The 19,558-nt window shown below is 48.2% G+C and overlaps 1 protein-coding gene across 1 annotated transcript; it reads right to left on the bottom strand.

Moving 5' to 3' along the window:
* Positions 1–17,529: 17,529 nt before the first annotated feature.
* LOC123065879 (ankyrin-3) lies at positions 17,530–19,013 on the bottom strand. The gene is made up of 2 exons (XM_044489081.1): positions 18,299–19,013; positions 17,530–18,227 (listed from the first exon to the last, which is right to left on the bottom strand). The coding sequence occupies exons 1-2, from the start codon at positions 18,945–18,947 to the stop codon at positions 17,530–17,532; spliced, it is 1,347 nt and encodes a 448-aa protein (XP_044345016.1). The 5' UTR covers positions 18,948–19,013.
* Positions 19,014–19,558: the final 545 nt, after the last annotated feature.

A 19,558-nucleotide genomic window follows, 5' to 3' on the forward strand; every position in this document is an offset into this window, starting at 1 on the left:
TTGAGCTCGGCTCAAAGCCCGACCACTACAGAAGATAGAGAAAAAATGAATGTCATCCCCTATGCCTTAGCCATAGGGTCTATTATGTATGCCATGCTGTGTACCAGACCTAATTTAAACCTTGTTGTATGTTTGGTAGGGAGGTACCAAAGTAATCCCGGCATGGAACATTGGACAGCGGTCAAGAATATCCTGAAGTACCTGAAAAGGACTAAGGGTATGTTTCTCGTTTATGGAGGTGACGAAGAGCTCATCGTAAAGGGTTACGTCGATGCTAGCTTTGACACAGATCTGGATGACTCCAAGTCACAAACCAGATACGTGTATATTTTGAATGGTGGGGCAGTAAGCTGGTGCAGTTGCAAGCAAAGCATCGTGGCGGGATCTAGATGTGAAGCAGAGTACATGGCAGCCTCGGAGGCAGCACATGAAGCAATCTGGATGAAGGAGTTCGTTACCGACCTTGGAGTTATTCCCAATGCGTCGGGCCCGATGACTCTCTTATGTGACAACACAGGTGCTATTGCCCTTGCCAAGGGGCCCAGGTTTCACAAGAAGACCAGGCATATCAAGCGTCGCTTCAACTCCATTCATGAAAATGTTCAAGATGGAGACATAGATATTTGTAAAGTGCATACGGATATGGTTGTCGCAAATTCGTTGACTAAACCTCTTCGACGAGCAAAACATGATCAACACCAGAACTCTATGGGTGTTCGATTCATCACAATGTAACTAGATTATTGACTCTAGTGCAAGTGGGAGACTGTTGGAAATATGCCCTAGAGGCAATAATAAAATGCTTATTATTATATTTCCTTGTTCATGATAATTGTATATTGTTCATGCTATAATTGTATTGATCGGAAACCGTAATACATGTGTGAATACATAGACCACAACATGTCCCTAGTGAGCCTCTATTTGACTAGCTCGTCGATCAATAGATGGTCATGGTTTCCTGACCATGGACATTGGATGTCATTGATAACGGGATCACATCATTAGGAGAATGATGTGATGGACAAGACCCAATCCTAAGCATAGCACAAGATCGTGTAGTTCATTCGCTAAAAGCTTTTCTAATGTCAAGTATCATTTCCTTATACCATGAGATTGTGCAACTCCCGGATACCGTAGGAATGCTTTGGGTGTACCAAATGTCACAACGTAACTGGGTGGCTATAAATGTACACTACAGGTATCTCCAAAAGTGTCTGTTGGGTTGGCACAAATCGAGACTGGGATTTGTCACTCCGTATGACGGAGAGGTATGTCTGGTCCCACTCGGTAATGCATCATCATAATGAGCTCAATGTGACTAAGTAGTTGGTTAGGGGATCATGCATTAGGGAATGAGTAAAGTGACTTGCCGGTAACAAGATTTAACAAGGTATTGGGATACCGACGATCGAATCTCGGGCAAGTAACGTATCGATTGACAAAGGGAATTGTATACGGGATTAATTGAATCCTCGACATCGTGGTTCATCTGATAAGATCATCATGGAACATGTGGGAGCCAACATGGGTATCCAGATCCCCTTGTTGGTTATTGACCGGAGAGATGTCTTGGTCATGTCTACATGCCTCCCGAACCCGTAGGGTCTACACACTTAAGGTTCGATGACGCAAGGGTTATAGGGAAAGTTTGTATGTGGTTACCGAATGTTGTTCGGAGTCCCGGATGATATTCCGAACGTCACGAGGAGTTCCAAAATGGTCCAGAGCTAAAGAATAATATATAGGAAGTGAGGTTTTGGCCACCGGAAGTACTTCGGGCGTCACCGGTAATGTACCGGGACCACCGGGAAGGGTTCTGGGGGTCCACCGGGAGGGGCCACCAGCCCCGGAGGCTTGAATGGGCCAAGAGTGGGAAGGGACCAGCCCCTGAGTGGGCTGGTGCGCCTCCCACTAAGGCCCAAGGCGCGGCTAGGAGGAGAGGGGGAAACCCTAGGCGCAGATGGGCCTAAAGGCCCACCCTTGGGCGTGCCCCCCTCTCTTCCCCTCTTGGCCGCCCCCTCCAATCCCATCTAGGGTTGCCGCACCCCCTACGGTGGGAACCCTAGAGGAGGCGCAGCCACCTCCCCTCCTCCTATATATAGTGGGGGTTTTGGGGCTACCAAAGACACGAGTCTCTCTCTCTCTCTCTCTCTCTCTCTCTCTCTCTCTCTCTCTCGGCGCAGCCCTACCTCTCCACATCCTCGTCCCTCGTAGTGCTTGGCGAAGCCCTGCTGGAAACCATGCTGCTCCACCACCACCATGTCATCGTGCTGCTGCTCGAGTTGTCTTCCCCAACCTCTCCCTCCTCCTTGCTGGATCAAGGTGTGGGAGACGTCATCGGGCTGCACGTGTGTTGAACGCGAAGGCGCCGTTGTTTGGCGCTTAGACCAGAACCGACCGCGATCTGAATTGCTGCGTGTACGACTCCTCCAACCGCGTTCTTGTAACGCTTCCGCATCGTGATCTTCAAGGGTATGAAGATACACTCCCCTCTCTCTCGTTGCTAGTCTCTCCATAGATTGATCTTGGTGATGCATAGAAATTTTTTAATTTCTGCAATGATCCCCAACACCAGCAAGCTCATGGGGATCCACTATTTAGGCCTAAAAGCATGCCGCCCGAGTGCCCGTGGGCCGGGGTCCAGTGCCACGCGAATCGCTCCAAGGGATCGATTGCAAGCAAATCTTGATGGCGCAATTCGTCATTAATAATTTCCTGGATGCCTACCATGTCAATGCACTCATTGCGCATGTATTCCTTAAGCCGGGTCCGCCTCCCAACATGGCTGAAGCCGCGGATGTTCCAAAAAGAAAAAAACGCATTTAGATAATACGATTGCAAAGAGGGAACCCCACTATCCCCAAGAAATGTTCCAAAAACCCTCGTCATATCAACCCCACTATCCCCCAAGATCTCACCCAAGTGATCGTCCGAGAAGGAATCTAGAATCGTAAAATGAGATGGGGGAGACTATTACCTTCAATATCCATGTTCTTCTCAGCTTGCAGAAGTTGAGTGTGTTGAAGCGAAGGCAGGTTGCCCTTAGTGTCCTTGGGACGTCCGCTGGTGTGCACCGGAGTTGGAGCAGCTGCCACCGCCTTGGAGCGCATGGCCTTGGACCGGCAGGGCCACGGCCTCCACCAGCAGGTCCGCACCATTTCGTTCTGAACGATGATGTCGGCGAGGCCTTTTAGATGGAGGTGGGCACGAGGAGAGACGTGTGTCCATACAGGCTATTTTAGGCGTCGATTGACCCGGAGGAGGCAGCGCCAGACGGGTGGATGTTCTAGATCGAATCGGGGCGGCACTGGGCATGGTGCACTTTTTCTCAAGGAAAATGCTTGGAAACAGCCGTCATCAGTCGTCATGCGTTAGCGATTTCTCAGCTTTTACTCCTCTCTTTGATGGCTGATGACGGTTGTTTCTAAGCGTCATCAAAAACGTTGCAGGTGGGTTTATTCAGATGTTTACTCCTCTAAAATTTAGGGGGTCACCTAGAGATGCCCTTATCCCCATGGGGATTTCAACTCTCTTTGAAGCACCTCCAATAGCGGTCTCCACTTTCTTGGAAGCATCCGAATGGGTGAGGTAGGCAAATCACCGCCATAGCCCACGAGCTCCATCCTGGGGGAAATCTAGGCGAGTCGGGGTGCAGGGTGCTGCATCGCACGCCGTTGCTACGAGCGTGCGTGACTCGATTCTGTAATGGTGGCAGTGTTGTTGTGGCAAGTTGCTACATTGCTCCGACAGGAGTCCGGTGCTATGAGCTCACCAGGATTGCCACATAGTCGGTGTTGAGGAAACATAGCTGGTATTGTTGCTGCAGGCGTAGCATCATCGGTGATAAGGTCGACCGACGCTGTTGCAAACTATTCGCCAGAGATGTTGTAAGGGGCCGCAACATGTGTCATGCTCCAAGTGGGGTCAGTGGATATGCAAGGGGTGCCACGACACAAAGGAGATGAAGAAAACAGGCAAGCAGATGGATCGGACGGCTCACTGGCCGACTAATTTCTCCCACAGGTGCGTAGCACCGGCCTTTTTTTACAAAGGAAAACATCCGGCGACATTTCTTTTCTTCCTTCCAGAAAGTTGTTTTTTATTAGGTCGTAATGTAGCATCATAAAATATCAAACATATCAAGCATACAACAGGCCTTTGCATTATTAAGATGCACACCACTAACATCAACTAATACACACTAGAACAAGATAAAATAAAACAAACATCCACGCTAGGTCGTAGTAGACCAAAACCATATGTAACGCCTCGGATCCGATGCGCCAGGTGTCCGCCAGTTATTCGCCGTAGTTGCCTTGTCATTTGCTTGCGTGTTGCATTTTATCATGTCATCATGTGCATCTCATTTTGCATACGTGTTCGTCTCATGCATCCGAGGTTTTTCCCCGTTGTCCGTTTTGCGATCCGACACTCCTATGTCCTCCGGCTTCCCCTTTTGTCTCCTATTGTGAGCGGGTATTAAACGTTCTCGGAATGACCCTAGGTTTGCCAAGCGGCCTTCGTATACCACCGGTAGACCGCCTGTCAAGTTCCGTTCCATTTGGAGGTCATTTGATACTCCAACGGTTAACCGGGTAACCGTAAAAGCCTCTTTTGTTTTGCAGCCCAACACCCATCCAAAGTGGCCCAAAACCCATCTAACTCCCCTCCATGCTCTCGGTCGTTCGATCACGATCGTGTGGGCGAAAATCGCACCTCATTTGGAGTCTCCTAGCTCCCTCTACCTATATATATGCCCTCTCCCCCGAAATCCCGGGTCCAAACCCTAGCCATCTTCATCCTCGCGCCGCCGGACACGTCCGCCCGCCGCCCGGACATGTCCACCGCCGCCTCCGCAGCCAACTGCGAGCCGCCACCTGTCCTCCCCGTGCCTCCCACTGCCGCCGGCCCGCGGAGCCCATCCCGGACCCGCGCGGGCCCAAATCCTGCCGCCGCCCGGCCCGCTCCGCGCCCGAGGCGCCGCCCCGCTCCTCCTCCCCGAGCTCTCGCTCGATCTGGACCAGCAGGTCCCGAGCGCTTCCCCCGTCCGCTATCGCCGCCTCTCGCCGGAGCCCTGCCGCCGGCGACCACCTCCGTCCCGGCCCGTGCCTCGCGCCTTGCTCCTCCCTCTTCCTTCTCCCCCTCTCCTTCCTCTCTCTCATGCATCATCTCTCTCTTCCCGTGGATAGGAGCTTCTCCCGTTGGCCATGGAGCCCGCAGCCCCAAGCTCGTCGTTCGTCGCCTTCCGCCGCCGGATCCTCGACCCCGACTGCCGGATCCGGTTGCCCCGGGCCCGATCTACCCATTCCCAGCCGTCCCGAGCCCCGCCGGAGTCCCTGCTCGCCGCCCGCTGCCATTCCTCTTCTTCAACCCCCGACCTGGACCACCCCCGTCGAGGTCCAGATTTTCTCCAAGTCCCTGATTTTCAGCATTTTGGTGCCCAGTTTAATATGCCATAACTCTATGCATACTGCTCCATTTTACGTGCATAATATATCAAAATGTTCGTTGTGAGATGCTCTACATTTCATCCCATTGTGTCATGCTTGTTTGAGTTCATCTTCATGCCTGAATCATCGTTGCAAGAGTGCTATATGATGTTAATCTGCTGAAACTGTTATAACTTGATGATTTGTCATTTTTGTTGCATTTCATGTGTGCATCCTATGAGTATGAGCTCTACATGTGTTTTGTACTACATCATGCCATCTTTACTGTGGTTCCATCCATGTATTTTTATGAGTTGTGTAGTTAGTGCATCAAGCTTGTTAAGTAGGGTACTTGCTGTTACTATTTTGCTAGTCTGAATCTGCTATATCATGTTGCTATATAAACCTGCTGCTACAAGTCATTCTATGCATAATCTGGAGATGTTCACTAAGGATGTTTTGTTATACATGTCATGCTATATCCATTAATGCCCCTGGTTGCATTTATAGCCTGCTGTAACATGTTATCTTGCTCCAAACTTGCTAAATAATGTTGTTGTTAGTCTGTTAACATTAAGTTTAATGTTGCCATGATTGTTGTTAGTGATCCATGCACCCTATGAACTTGCTCTTGCCATGCTTAGCTTCATAAACATGTCTTATTACTGTTGGGTACCATTCCATGCCATGTATTGCTCTGTGGTGAGTGGTACAAGCTCACCAACATGTCTACTTATTGTTGTTCCTGCCATGTATGAATCTGTCATATAACCTGCCATGTTTACATGGGTGCCATCATATTTTCTGTGCCCTTTTGGCTCATGGTCAGTAAGGGACTTTTGTTTTATGCAATTAGTAGATTCATGACATGCCTTTGTTTTCCATGATAAGTTCCTGTAACATGTTGTTTGATAGCTCTAAACATTGCAACCTGATGTTATTTCTGCTAAGCCTGAAACTATTATTATTTGCAATTTTGCCATGTCCTTTTGAGCATGATCTAGTGATTTCTGGTGTTAGCTCAATGTTCATGTTTTGTCATGCTTTACCTGTACTTCATGCCCATGCCTTTTGTTCTTATGTTGGGTTGCTGTAGCATATTGTTTTGATGCTTGCTAGATGCCTAGTTGCTCTTTTGGACAGCTTGTCCTTTAAACTTGTATAGAGTGTATGTGTTGAACCGTTGCTCCGTTTTGAGTGTGCTCTATATGTAACTTGCTTAGAATTGCATGTAGTTTCATATTATCATGTTGCATCCTTGTTTTGAGGTGTTTGCTTGATGTTTGAGTGCCTTTTGCATCAATGCCATGCTTAACTTGTTTTGGTCATATCTTCTAGGGCGTAGCTCCGAATTAAATGAACTTTACATGTAACTTGACTAGAATCTCGTGTAGATCATCTTGGTGATCTTTAATTTTCTGTTTAATAACTTTAACTTAATGTTTGTTCAGATCTGGACCAACTTTGAAACTTGCATATGAGGACTTACCGGATTTGTTATATGTTGTTTCCGGCCTCATTTATACTTGCCTTGATGTGTTGCTCTTGTTTGCATCATCTCTCACCATGAGTAGCTTCATGTACCCTTGTCATGCATCATACTTGGTTGAGCATCATGCCTTGTTCTTGTGTGGTGTGTTTACCATGTTGTGTGCTTCTTCTCGATAGTTCTCGTTTCGTTGTGATCGTGAGGATTCGTTCGTCTACGCTTGGTTCGGCTTCATCCGTTCGTCTTCTTCATGGACTCGTTCTTCTTCCTAGCGGGATTTCAGGCAAGATGACCGCTACCCTGGATCTCACTACTATCATTGCTATGCTAGTTGCTTCGATCTATCGCTTTGCTGCGCTACCATTACTTGTTCATCAAGCCTCCCAAATTTCCATGTCAGCCTCTAACCTTGTCACCCTTCCTAGCAAACCGTTGGTTGGCTATGTTATCACTTTGCTCAGCCCCTCTTATAGCATTGTTAGTTGCAGGTGAAGTTGAAGATTGCTCCATGGTGGACAGGATTATGTTGGGATATCACAATATCTCTTATATTATTAATGCATCTATATACTTGGTAAAGGGTGGAAGGCTCGGCCTTATGCCTGGTGTTTTGTTCCACTCTTGCCGCCCTAGTTTCCGTCATACCGGTGTTATGTTCCTGGATTTTGTGTTCCTTACGCGGTCGGGTGATTTATGGGACCCCTTGACAGTTCGCTTTGAATAAAACTCCTCCAGCAAGGCCCAACCTTGGTTTTACCATTTGCCTCACCTAGCCCTTTTTCCCTTGGGTTTCCGGAGCCCGAGGGTCATCTTTATTTAACCCCCTCGGGCCAGTGCTCCGTCGAGTGTTGGTCCGAAACGGGCAGACTGCGGGGCCACCTCGGGGCAACTCGAGGGTTGGTTTTACTCGTAGGCTGACCTATCTGGTATGCCCTGAGAACGAGATATGTGCAGCTCCTATCGGGACTTGTCAGCACATCAGGCGGCTTTGCTGGTCTTGTTTTACCATTGTCGAAATGTCTTGTAAACCGGGATTCCGAGACTGATCGGGTCTTCCTGGGAGAAGGAATATCCTTCGTTGATCATGAGAGCTTATCATGGGCTAAGTTGGGACACCCCTGCAGGTTATAAACTTTCGAGAGCCGTGCCCGCGGTTATGTGGCAGATGGGAATTTGTTAATGTCCGGTTGTAGACAACTTGACACCAGATCCGAATTAAAATGCATCAACCGTGTGTGTAGCCGTGATGGTCTCTTCTCGGCGGAGTCCGGGAAGTGAACACGGTTTTGGGGTTATGTTTGACGTAAGTAGGAGTTCAGGATCACCTCTTGATCATTGCTATCTTCACGACTGTTCCGTTGTTTCTCTTCTCGCTCTTATTTGCGTATGTTAGCCACCATATCATGCTTAGACGCTGCTGCAACCTCACCACTTTACCCCTTCCTTTCCCATTAATCTTTGCTAGTCTTGATACCCATGGTAATGGGATTGCTGAGTCCTCGTGGCTCATACATTACTACAACAACAGTTGCAGGTACATGTTTTTGCGACGATCATGACGCGAGAGCGGTGTTTACTTGTTTTGGAGTCCTTCTTCTGCTTCTTCTTCGATTAGGGGATAGGTTCCAGGTCGGCAGCCTGGGCTAGCAGGGTGGATGTCGTTTGAGCTTTTGTTTGTGTTTTATCCGTAGTCAGATGTTGAACTTATGTATGATGTTGTATTCATGTGGCATTGTATGCCCTTTTGTATGTATCCCCATCTATTATGTAATGTTGATGTAATGATATCCACCTTGCAAAAGCGTTTCAATATGCGGGTCTATCCTTGGTGGGACCTTCGAGTTTCTTTTGGATAGGGTCGCATATTGGGCGTGACAAGTTGGTATCAGAGCCTCGACCGACCTTAGGATCCCCCTTGATTGATCGTGTAGTTTGGCCGTTGTCGAGTCTAGAAGAAAACTATTTTCGGAGTCTATTTATATCGGAAAGTAGGAATTATTTTTACTCCTCAGCCCCTTCGTCGCTCTGGTGAGGAATCTTGACGTAGGTGTTTTGAATTACTCCTCTTCCCATTCAAATTTTTCTTTAGGTTCACACAGTTGGTTTTTCGATCATTGGTTCTCAGCTCTTTTGATTCGGTGCATTTCTCGTCAAGTTGACTCGAGCCTCTTCATCTTTGCCAAGTTGAACCCTCAGTTGTTTTCTTTCCCCACCCACCCACCCCTTTTTCTTCTTGGAGCCGGAGCCTGTAATCGAGTATCCATCCTACTCGTGCAAAGCCTTTGCATTCTTTCAACCGGTGTTTACTCTTCAAGTTATTCATCGGGTTTTCCCCTTCCAAGTTGCATTTGTTTTCCCGCCCTCCCACCCTTTTCTTCCCGGAGTCTGAGCCTCTTTCGAGCATCAATTTCATTCATACGAAACCTCTTCAGGCTTTCCTCAAACATTTCAACCGGTGAATTCTCGTCGCGTTCGTCATTCTTCATCCCTTTCTTCTCCGGTGGACTCAATTCAAGTTTTTCGGTGTTGATCGTATTCTTTTCCTTGGATCAAGTGTTCTCCTTGCTTGTTTGCCTCTCGCCATTCAATCATTCCGGAGTTCAAGACATCCTAGAAGATTCATCTGTGTTCCAATTAATTCGAGGTTGTCACCTCATTCAAATATTTCAATTGTTCTAGTGTATCATCTACCTCTTCAACAAACCTTTCCAACGGTGTTTCTTTTAGTGGGCCCTAACCCACAGGTCTTTTCCCAGGATCTTACCTGACTCTTCTGATTCCCCCGGAGTTATTCTCAATTCTTTTCGAAGTATGACGTAAGTATGAATTTCATCAGTCAGACGCCTTTCCAAGATCGATTTCAAATCATTTTTCATTGTTGACTTAACCTCTTTGCTTCTCATTCTCCCGGAGTATCTCGGTAATTTTGGTGGTGTTTTCTGTCGTCATTTGAAGATCGAAGAAGAGTTCCTCTTAAATCTTGTCCGTTCTCTCGAATATTCGTGGTTCTAGCTTCTTGTTATCCTCTCAAATTATTCCATTTGCCAGATATTCCTTTTCTTACCCATCCGGAGTATGTCAGGAGTTGTTTTCCCGTTTCTTTTCGTCGGAGGCCATCATTCCAGAAGAATTCTTCGTCCTCACATTTCAGCTACCGTTATCCAATTATCCCGGTGCTTCGTTCAAGTGTTCTTTAATCAGCTCATGATCTCCTATTCTTTTGCATCTAAATCCCCTCAAGCATATTTATTCTTCTAATTCTTCTCGGTGATTCATTATTTTTCATCATTCATTTTCGAATTCTTACGGTGGTTCGTTCAAGATTCTTTTTCTTTGATTATCATTTTAATTCATTCGTTCTTTCCAATCCTACCGGTGGTTCATGAAGACTTTCTCAAGTTTTGTGCTATACCCCCCCCCCTTAATCCTTTTCAAGAAGAATAAGTAGTATGCAAAATCCATTGCTTGTCATCAATTAAATTTGATGAAGGATAAGCATACAATAAATCTTATTCTTATTTCATCCAAGTGAGTAATCCCTTCCTTTGGAGTTTGTTCTTGATGAATAAATTCTAGTTCCAAGTGTTTGCATCTTTTCATTTCCGGAGTTCAAATTTCCTCGGCCATTTCGTGGAACCTCCATCTAAGTCACCGCAAGCTTTAATCTTATTCTTTCATCCTTCATTCTATCTCATTGTCCTTTTGTCACCGGAGTTCTTCATGGTGGTTCTTCATGATTTAATTCATTATTTCAAGTGTTCATCAAGATTCTTGTTGGAGGAGTTCAAGTATTATTCTTCTTGCATCTCGAGTGCAATTAATTCTCCGTATTCTTTTGAAGTGGAGTTTTGCATTTCTTCGTTCTTCTCATCTATCCAATCATTTCCGTTTGTGGCCGGTTATCACCTTATGATTTGAGATCTTACCTATAAGACCACAACAAGCTTATTCTTTTCGTTGTTTATTTTCTCAACAACTCCGTTTAAACCTTCCTTCTAAAAGATTCTTTCAGTTTCATTCGTGGCACAAGTTGTCATTTTCTTCTCCGTTCTTTTCATTCAACTCTTTAAATTCTTTCCGGAGGTTTTGTGTCATGTCTTCATCAAGTATCATTCCATCCTCTCAAGCTCGTGTTCTATTCCTCCTTGTCTCAGCCGGACTGCTGCCTAAATCCTTTCAGTCTTATTCGTTTCTTATCTCGTTCTATCCGGAGTGGTTTATTAGTCTATCTGATTCCATGAGCTTTCGATTCTCGTCATTCTCGCCATTCCTCTCTTACTCTCGAGTGCTCCCGATTCTTTGCTTCTTCTCTTAAGTTCTTCTTCCACCTCATCCCTTTTCCTCCCCGTCTCGGTCCTAAGATCTCGGGGCGAGATCTCTTGTTAGTGGAGGAGAGTTGTAACGCCCCGGATCCGATGCGCCAGGTGTCCGCCAGTTATTCGCCGTAGTTGCCTTGTCATTTGCTTGCGTGTTGCATTTTATCATGTCATCATGTGCATCTCATTTTGCATACGTGTTCGTCTCATGCATCCGAGGTTTTTCCCCGTTGTCCGTTTTGCGATCCGACACTCCTATGTCCTCCGGCGTTCCCCTTTTGTCTCCTATTGTGAGCGGGTATTAAACATTCTCGGAATGACCCGAGGTTTGCCAAGCGGCCTTGGTATACCACCGGTAGACCGCCTGTCAAGTTTCGTTCCATTTGGAGGTCATTTGATACTCCAACGGTTAACCGGGTAATTGTAAAAGCCTCTTTTATTTTGCAGCCCAACACCCCTCCAAAGTGGCCCAAAACCCATCTAACTCCCCTCCATTCTCTCGGTCGTTCTATCACGATCGTGTGGGCGAAAACCGCACCTCATTTGGAGTCTCCTAGCTCCCTATACCTATATATATGCCCTCTCCCCCGAAATCCCGGGTCCAAACCCTAGCCATCTTCATCCTCCCGCCACCGAACACGTCCGCCCGCCGCCCGGACATGTCCACCGCCGCCTCCGCAGCCAACCGCGAGCCGCCACCTGTCCTCCCCGTGCCTCCCACCGCCGCCGGCCCGCTCCGCGCCCGAGGCGCCACCCCGCTGCTCCTCCCCGAGCTCTCGCTCGATCTGGACCAGCAGGTCCCGAGCGCTTCCCCCGTCCGCTGTCGCCGCCTCTCGCCGGAGCCCTGCCGCCGGCGACCACCTCCGTCCCGGCCCGTGCCTCGCGCCTTGCTCCTCCCTCTTCCTTCTCCCCCTCTCCTTCCTCTCTCTCATGCATCATCTCTCTCTCCCCGTGGACAGGAGCTTCTCCCGTTGGCCATGGAGCCCGCAGCCCCAAGCTCGTCGTTCGTCGCCGTCCGCCGCCGGATCCTCGACCCCGTCTGCCGGATCCGGTTGCCCCGGGCCCGATCTACCCATTCCCAGCCGTCCCGAGCCCTGCCGGAGTCCCTGCTCGCCGCCCGCTGCCATTCCTCTTCTTCAACCCCTGACCTGGACCACCCCCGTCGAGGTCCAGATTTTCTCTAAGTCCCTGATTTTCAACATTCTGGTGCCCAGTTTAACATGCCATAACTCTATGCATACTGCTCCGTTTTACGTGCATAATATATCAAAATGTTTGTTGTGAGATGCTCTACATTTCATCCCATTGTGTCATGCTTGTTTGAGTTTATCTTCATGCCTGAATCATCGTTGCAAGAGTGCTATATGATGTTAATCTGCTGAAACTGTTATAACTTGATGATTTGTCATTTTTGTTGCATTTCATGTGTGCATCCTATGAGTATGAGCTCTACATGTGTTTTGTACTACATCATGCCATCTTTATTGTGGTTCCATCCATGTATTTTTGTGAGTTGTGTGGTTAGTGCATCAAGCTTGTTAAGTAGGGTACTTGCTGTTACTATTTTGCTAGTCTGAATCTGCTATATCATGTTGCTATATAAACCTGCTGCTACAAGTCATTCTATGCATAATCTGGAGATGTTCACTAAGGATGTTTTGTTATACATGTCATGCTATATCCATTAATGCCCCTGGTTGCATTTATAGCCTGCTGTAACATGTTGTTATCTTGCTCCAAACTTGCTAAATAATGTTGCTGTCAGCCTGTTAACATTAAGTTCAATGTTGCCATGATTGTTGTTAGTGATCCATGCACCCTATGAACTTGCTCTTGCCATGCTTAGCTTCATAAACATGTCTTATTACTGTTGGGTACCATTCCATGCCATGTATTGCTCTGTGGTGAGTGGTACAAGCTCACCAACATGTCTACTTATTGTTGTTCCTGCCATGTATGAATCTGTCATATAACCTGCCATGTTTACATGGGTGCCATCATATTTGCTGTGCCCTTTTGGCTCATGGTCAGTAAGGGACTTTTGTTTTATGCAATTAGTAGATTCATGACATGCCTTTGTTTTACATGATAAGTTCCTGTAACATGTTGTTTGACAGCTCTAAACATTGTAACCTGATGTTATTTCTGCTAAGCCTGAAACTGTTATTATTTGCAATTTTGCCATGTCCTTTTCAGCATTATCTAGTGATTTCTGGAATTAGCTCAGTGTTCATGTTTTGTCATGCTATACCTTTACTTCATGCCCATGCCTTTTGTTCTTATGTTGGGGTGCTGTAGCATATTGTTTTGATGCTTGCTAGATGCCTAGTTGCTGTTTTGGACAGCTTGTCCTTTAAACTTGTATAGAGTGTATGTGTTGAACCGTTGCTCCGTTTTGAGTGTCCTCTATATGTAACTTGCTTAGAATTGCATGTAGTTTCATATTATCATGTTGCATCCTTGTTTTGATGTGTTTGCTTGATGTTTGAGTGCCTTTTGCATCAATGCCATGCTTAACTTGTTTTGGTCATATCTTCTAGGCTGTAGCTCCGAATTAAATGAACTTTATATGTAACTTGACTAGAATCTCGTGTAGATCCTCTTGGTGATCTTTAATTTGTTGTTTAATAACTTCAACTTAATGTTTGTTCAGATCTGGACCAACTTTGAAACTTGCATATGAGGACTTACCGGATTTGTTATACGTTGTTTCCGGCCTCATTTATACTTGCCTTGATGTGTTGCTCTTGTTTGCATCATCTCTCGCCATGAGTAGCTTCATGTACCCTTGTCATGCATCATACTTGGTTGAGCATCATGCCTTGTTCTTGTGTGGTATGTTTACCATGTTGTGTGCTTCTTCTCGATAGTTCCCGTTTCGTTGTGATCGTGAGGATTCGTTCGTCTATGCTTGGTTCGGCTTCATCCGTTCGTCTTCTTCATGGACTTGTTCTTCTTCCTAGCGAGATTTCAGGCAAGATGGCCGCTACCCTGGATCTCACTACTATCATTGCTATGCTAGTTGCTTCGATCTATCGCTTTGCTGCGCTACCATCACTTGTTCATCAAGCCTCCCAAATTGCCATGTCAGCCTCTAACCTTGTCACCCTTCCTAGCAAACCGTTGGTTGGATAGGTTACCGCTTTGCTCAGCCCCTCTTATAGCGTTGTTAGTTGCAGGTGAAGTTGAATATTGCTCCATGGTGGACAGGATTATGTTGGGATATCACAATATCTCTTATATTATTAATGCATCTATATACTTGGTAAAGGGTGGAAGGCTCGGCCTTATGCCTGGTGTTTTGTTCCACTCTTGCCGCCCTAGTTTCCGTCATACCAGTGTTATGTTCCCGGATTTTGCGTTCCTTACGCGGTCGAGTGATTTATGGGACCCCCTTGACAGTTCGCTTTGAATAAAACTCCTCCAGCAAGGCCCAACCTTGGTTTTACCATTTGCTTCACCTAGCCCTTTTTCCCTTGGGTTTCCGGAGCCCGAGGGTCATCTTTATTTAACCCCCCCGGGCCAGTGCTCCGTCGAGTGCTGGTCCGAAACGGACAGACTGTGGGGCCACCTCGGGGCAACTCGAGGGTTGGTTTTACTCGTAGGCTGACCTATCCGGTGTGCCCTGAGAATGAGATATGTGAAGGTCCTATCGGGACTTGTCGGCACATCGGGCGGCTTTGCTGGTCTTGTTTTATCATTGTCAAAATGTCTTGTAAACCGGGATTCCGAGACTGATCGGGTCTTCCTGGGAGAAGGAATATCCTTCGTTGATCGCGAGAGCTTGTCATGGGCTAAGTTGGGACACCCCTGTAGGGTATAAACTTTCGAGAGCCGTGCCCGCGGTTATGTGGCAGATGGGAATTTGTTAATGTCTGGTTGTAGACAACTTGACACCAGATCCGAATTAAAATGCATCAACCGTGTGTGTAGCCGTGATGGTCTCTTCTCGGCGCAGTCCGGGAAGTGAACACGGTTTTGGGGTTATGTTTGACGTAAGTAGGAGTTCAGGATCACCTCTTGATCATTGCTAGCTTCACGACTTTTCCGTTGTTTCTCTTCTCGCTCTTATTTGCGTATGTCAGCCACCATATCATGCTTAGACGCTGCTGCAACCTCACCACTTTACCCCTTCCTTTCCCATTAAGCTTTGCTAGTCTTGATACCCATGGTAATGGGATTGCCAAGTCCTCGTGGCTCATAGATTACTACAACAACAGTTGCAGGTACATGTTTTTGCGAAGATCATGACGCGAGAGCGATGTTTACTTGTTTTGGAGTTCTTCTTCTGCTTTTTCTTCGATCAGGGGATAGGTTCCAGGTCGGCAGCCTGGGCTAGCAGGGTGGATGTCGTTTGAGCTTTTGTTTGTGTTTCATCCGTAGTCGGATGTTGATCTTATGTATGATGTTGTATTCATGTGGCATTGTATGCCCTTTTGTATGTATCCCCATCTATTATGTAATGTTGATGTAATGATATCCACCTTGCAAAAGCGTTTCAATATGCGGGTCTATCCTTCGTGGGACCTTCGAGTTCCTTTTGGATAGGGTCGCATATTGGGCGTGACACCATACCTAAGGCGAGGAAGGTGGAGGTCCGTAAATTATGCCACCATCCATTTGTGGTAAAACATGTCTGTCACCCGCTCCAATCGCGACACACCACCGTAAGATACGGACAATGTTCTAATCATTGTAGATTAGACAATTAACGATGTAACATGTAGATAAAAGCATCTACAACCGAATAGCCCTTGCTAAAAATCAGTCGACTAAGACTTAAACAAGTCTCAGTCGACCATGCAACATTTTATCCCAACGTTTGCAACTTACCGTTTGCCGCATCCATCTTGTTGGTTGTAGCATGTTGTCCCTCGTCGATTGTAGCACAATATTTTACCGGTTGTAACATCCGTCATTGACGGTTGTAGCATTTTAGTCACACCGATTGCAGCTTCAATTATCATTGCTTGCAAAATTGTCGCAACGTTTTTCAACATCGGTTGTAGCATCTAGCCACGCCGCTTGCAGCAAAAAAACTACGATGACGTCACTCGACTGAGACTTCGTTAAGTCTCAGTCGACTGAGTTCTACACGGATCCATATAATCCCCCCCCCCCCCGACCTCAAAATGTTCGTGGACTTACAATAGGGGTCTTTCTGTGCAAGTCAACTGAACACCGTATAGAAATAAGGATAGCAAACGGGTTACCTACTCTACTCCTAAGGGTCAAACCAAGCCCTTTAATTCCATTCTTTATTCTTATATCCAGAGATACATCCTACCTATGCCGAGAGCACAAAGATCAAGCTAAGTAAACAGGTCTAGTTAAAGCCCACTGGAGTAAGGAAAATACAATAGGTTGCTTTTTTCCCCACCATACCTGGCAATGATTGGTATCCCTTGATATGTTAACACAAACTAACCAGTTTTCGATTTCATGAAACCTTTGATTCAAAGAACTGCGCTTATCCCCCCCGCTCATGAAACGGCTCTGCTGCAATGGATGGCAGAGGGTCCGTAGTACCCGAAGCACAAGCTCAAGTGGAGGAGGAAGCAGGGGTGGCGAACAAAATGTTGGTATGGAAGATCTCTTGCTCCCCCCTGAAGGGTTCTTAGATTACCAAGTAAGGGAGGGAGGTAGGTACCATGGTTTCCTTCTTTTATTGAATACCAGTAACGCGAGTAAACATTTAAGTGAGAAGTAAACTAAGCGATGACTGATTTGTCACTTTTGTGTAGTTGACGTGTCAATGTATTTTCTCATATAAAAAAATTCACACATGTACTACTCTCATATGTCACTGTGTAATTTCTTTAGAATTGTTTGAAACTTTGAAATGTGATTTTACTTATCTTTTAAACGAACCAGCTCCATGGAGCTCGGGCACCAAAATGCTGCACTTACATTGGGACGTACAATGCCTCTTTCCCAAGGATGAGGAACACCACGGCGGGAGTGCTGACTCCGATGGCGATCACAACGTAGGCAGGCCACCTCGCCGTGGGCGCAACGGTGATGTAGACGGCGGTCATGAGCGAGACGACCATGGCGAGGCAGGCAAGGATGGTGAGCCTGTGGCCCCACATGAGCTGATCAAGCTTGAACTTGACGGGATCCCGCCACGCCCAGATGAAACAGAAGACGACGACGATGGAGCTGCACATGGCGACAGTGTTGGAGATGACGAAGATCTTGAACGCCGCCTTGTGGCCGTGGAGGGCCGTGCCGTCGGTCTGGCTGTACCCCCCTGGCATGGTGAAGGTGGCGGCAAAGCTGACGGTGGCGATCAGCGTGGCCACCAGCGTGTAGGTCCCGACGCTGAGCTCGTAGTACTCGTCGTGGCCAGCCCTCCGGCTGCGCAGCGACTGATAAGTGGCGATCGGAGGCAGCTGCTCCTTCTTGCACCTGGAGGCCTCGTGCTTCTTGAGCGTCTTCCACAGGTACATCTCGTAGGTGTCCATCTCCTCGGAGGCGGCGCGCTTCTCGATGAGGCTGCGCGCGGACTGGCCGTCCCGGTTGAGGAGGCAGGGGTTGACGCGGCGGTCCTTGAGCAGGAGCAGCGCCGACTGGATGCGCGACAGGGAGGCAGCGAGGTGCAGCGGCGTGTTGCGGCGCGGTCGACGCGGTTGACGATCTCCTCGGGGCGGACGTGCTTGAGCAGGCGCTTGAGCGCGTCCACCTTGCCGCTGGTGATGGCGACGTGGAAGGCGTTCCGGCCGTTGCTGTCCACCATCTCCGCCACGTCGGGGCACTGCTTCAGCAGCTCCACCATGGCCTCCGTCGAGCCGTAATAGGCGGCCACGTGCAGCGGCGACTGCAGGTCACGGTTGCGCTTGTAGGCCAGGTCCACCTTCCGGTTGAGCAGCAGCTTCACCACGCGGGCGTTGTTCTTCTGTGCCGCGTAGTGCAGCGCGTTGTTCTCGCTCGAGTCCGTCAACCCGATCTGGTCCGGCGGCGTCGCGTCAAGCAAGATCTCCACCACGCCTGCTTGCACGATTGTAATGACACGATACAGGACATGGCAACGAAAAGAAGGCGACGGGCAGGACACTTACGTGCGTGGCCGCCGAGGACGGCCTGGTGCAGGGCGGTGCCGCTGACGGAGTCGGAGGGGACGAACTTCTCGTGGACCCAGGGCTGGCTGACGATCTTGGCCACGACGTCGGCGAGGCCCTCCCGTGCAGCGATGTGCAGCGGCGTCTGCTGCTTCACGTTCAGCGCGTGGCCGCGGCCGGGCTCGGCATCCAGCAGCTTGAGCGCGACGGTGCTCCTGCCGTGCTTCACCGCCTCGTGCAGCGGGGTGTCGCCGACCTTGTTCGCCATGAACAGAGGCCCCTGCGCGGTGCCAGGGGAGCTCCGGGAAGGTTCCCCTGTCTTTCCATTCTGCGCGGCGGGGGAGTGGTGCGGATGCTCCGCGGGCCATGCGCTGGCTCGGCCGATGAGCAGGTCCGCCACGTCCAGCTTCCCCGCCCTGGCCGCCAGGTGCAGCGGCGTGTCGCCGTCAGCGTTCTTGCTGACGAGCAGCTTGTCGTCCACAGCAAGGGCCTTCTCGGCGAAACCGGCATGGCCGAGCTCGGCGGCGATGTGCAGCGCGGTGTTCTGCTGGGGCGTCTTGGAACCAAGGATGCCGGGGTTCTCGGCCACCAGCTTCTTCAGGCTTCCCACGCTCCCCTGCACCGCCGCCTTGTGCAAGGCTGGGTCCATCCTATTCCTACCTACAGTGGCTTCTTCTACCCTTCACCCTCCTGGACCTCGATCGTGGAGACAGAGAGCGACTGAGCTGATTGATCATGTGGATGAAGAAGCTTTAAGATAAGTTGCCGCTGGATTCCTTGCCTCCTCCCTGTATTTTTGAACTTGTGCTGCGGTTACGTGTGAGTTAGGGGTGCTTTGCTTGCCAACCCAACTTTGGTATATGCCTCTGATGCATCAGCTGAAATGAGGAAGACAAATACAGAGGAGAATTAAGCGTTTTGGTGCCACCTACAGGCAGCCTAAAAGCATATGGTTAAACCAGAAATTGCCTTTGGTGACCGAGCTCACTGGATGCCTCCGGATTCAAAATTCAAGTTTCATCGAAATTCATAATTCTACATTCAACAAATTCTGAAAAAATACATGAAGACATAACACATATGTGCATAAATTTTCAGCACAAAACACGTTGAAATGAGGGTTGTGCAAAAAAGATAAATCTGAGGTTGTTTAACACATGATACTATTCATCCTCCTAGGCCATAAATTTGTCTTTTTTGTACAGCCCGCATTCCAACGTATTTCATCATGAAATTTTACACACATGTGGGTTGCATCCT

Source organism: Triticum aestivum, chromosome 3B (assembly GCF_018294505.1).
Source record: "Triticum aestivum cultivar Chinese Spring chromosome 3B, IWGSC CS RefSeq v2.1, whole genome shotgun sequence".
NCBI classification, from domain to species: domain Eukaryota; kingdom Viridiplantae; phylum Streptophyta; class Magnoliopsida; order Poales; family Poaceae; genus Triticum; species Triticum aestivum.